The following is an 827-nucleotide window of genomic DNA, read 5'->3' on the forward strand; positions in this document are numbered from 1 at the left end:
TTTTGGATTTATGATCCACTGACGTTCCATATATGTGTGTGTGTATATATATATATAAAGGCCATATACATTTATATACATAAAAGTATTAATACGCACACACGTATGTAATATGTATGTGTGCGCGTGTGTAGATAGATAAATACATACAAAGACACAGGTACGTACGTAAGGGTTGAGAGGTATGTACACACGCAGATGTGTGTGTGTATGTATATATATAGAGATAGATAGATAGATATCAAAGCAGGTTTGTTAAGATTATGGCCATATTGCAGACACAAATCGAAAACCCACTTTTTCATAAGTCACCCCTTAAAATACATGATGAGACAAACATTACTAAAACTCACCGTTTTGAACATTCAATGCATTCAAAGCTTCTATAGCAGGTTGTGGATCACTATTGCTCCTCTGTCGCTGGTATTCCCGACCGTCTACTGTTGTTACTTCTGTTTCAGTCGCCATTTCAACGTCAGCCATCTTCAAAGGTCACTTCCGCCGTCTTCACCTTCACACCTCCTTACTGGAGTTTTACGTTCGATTCCAGCCTACAATGGCCTATTTTACGCTTATCTCTAGATAAGATACATTCCTATTACTTGTGTTCATTTCCAAGTCTGTATTAAATATACTTATGGACATATAGACAATGAGTCGATTGCAAAATGGAAACGAAATTTGTGCTACGAAAAAATGAAAATATTATACAGGAGAAATGAATACTAAAATATAGAACAAATTTTTCCCTGAATGCTTGTGTGATGTCAATTTACGATTATTTTTTTCCTACTACTCTCGTCCATTTTATTACTTCTATTTTATTT

At 34.9% G+C, this 827-nt stretch overlaps 1 protein-coding gene across 8 annotated transcripts in view; it reads right to left on the reverse strand.

Moving 5' to 3' along the window:
• The window catches only part of LOC106869710 (phosphatase and actin regulator 2), a 372,706-nt gene extending 372,212 nt beyond the window's left edge, over positions 1–494 (reverse strand). For all 8 annotated transcript variants that reach the window (XM_089358127.1, XM_052970517.2, XM_089358129.1 and 5 more), the window contains exon 1: positions 354–494. In XM_089358127.1, coding sequence (XP_089214253.1) covers positions 354–483 — 130 coding nt within the window. In that variant the 5' untranslated portion in view covers positions 484–494. The remainder of the gene's footprint in view (positions 1–353) is intronic.
• Positions 495–827: the final 333 nt, after the last annotated feature.

Source organism: Octopus bimaculoides, chromosome 9 (genome assembly GCF_046866305.1).
Source record: "Octopus bimaculoides isolate indiv1 chromosome 9, ASM4686630v1, whole genome shotgun sequence".
NCBI lineage: Eukaryota > Metazoa > Mollusca > Cephalopoda > Octopoda > Octopodidae > Octopus > Octopus bimaculoides.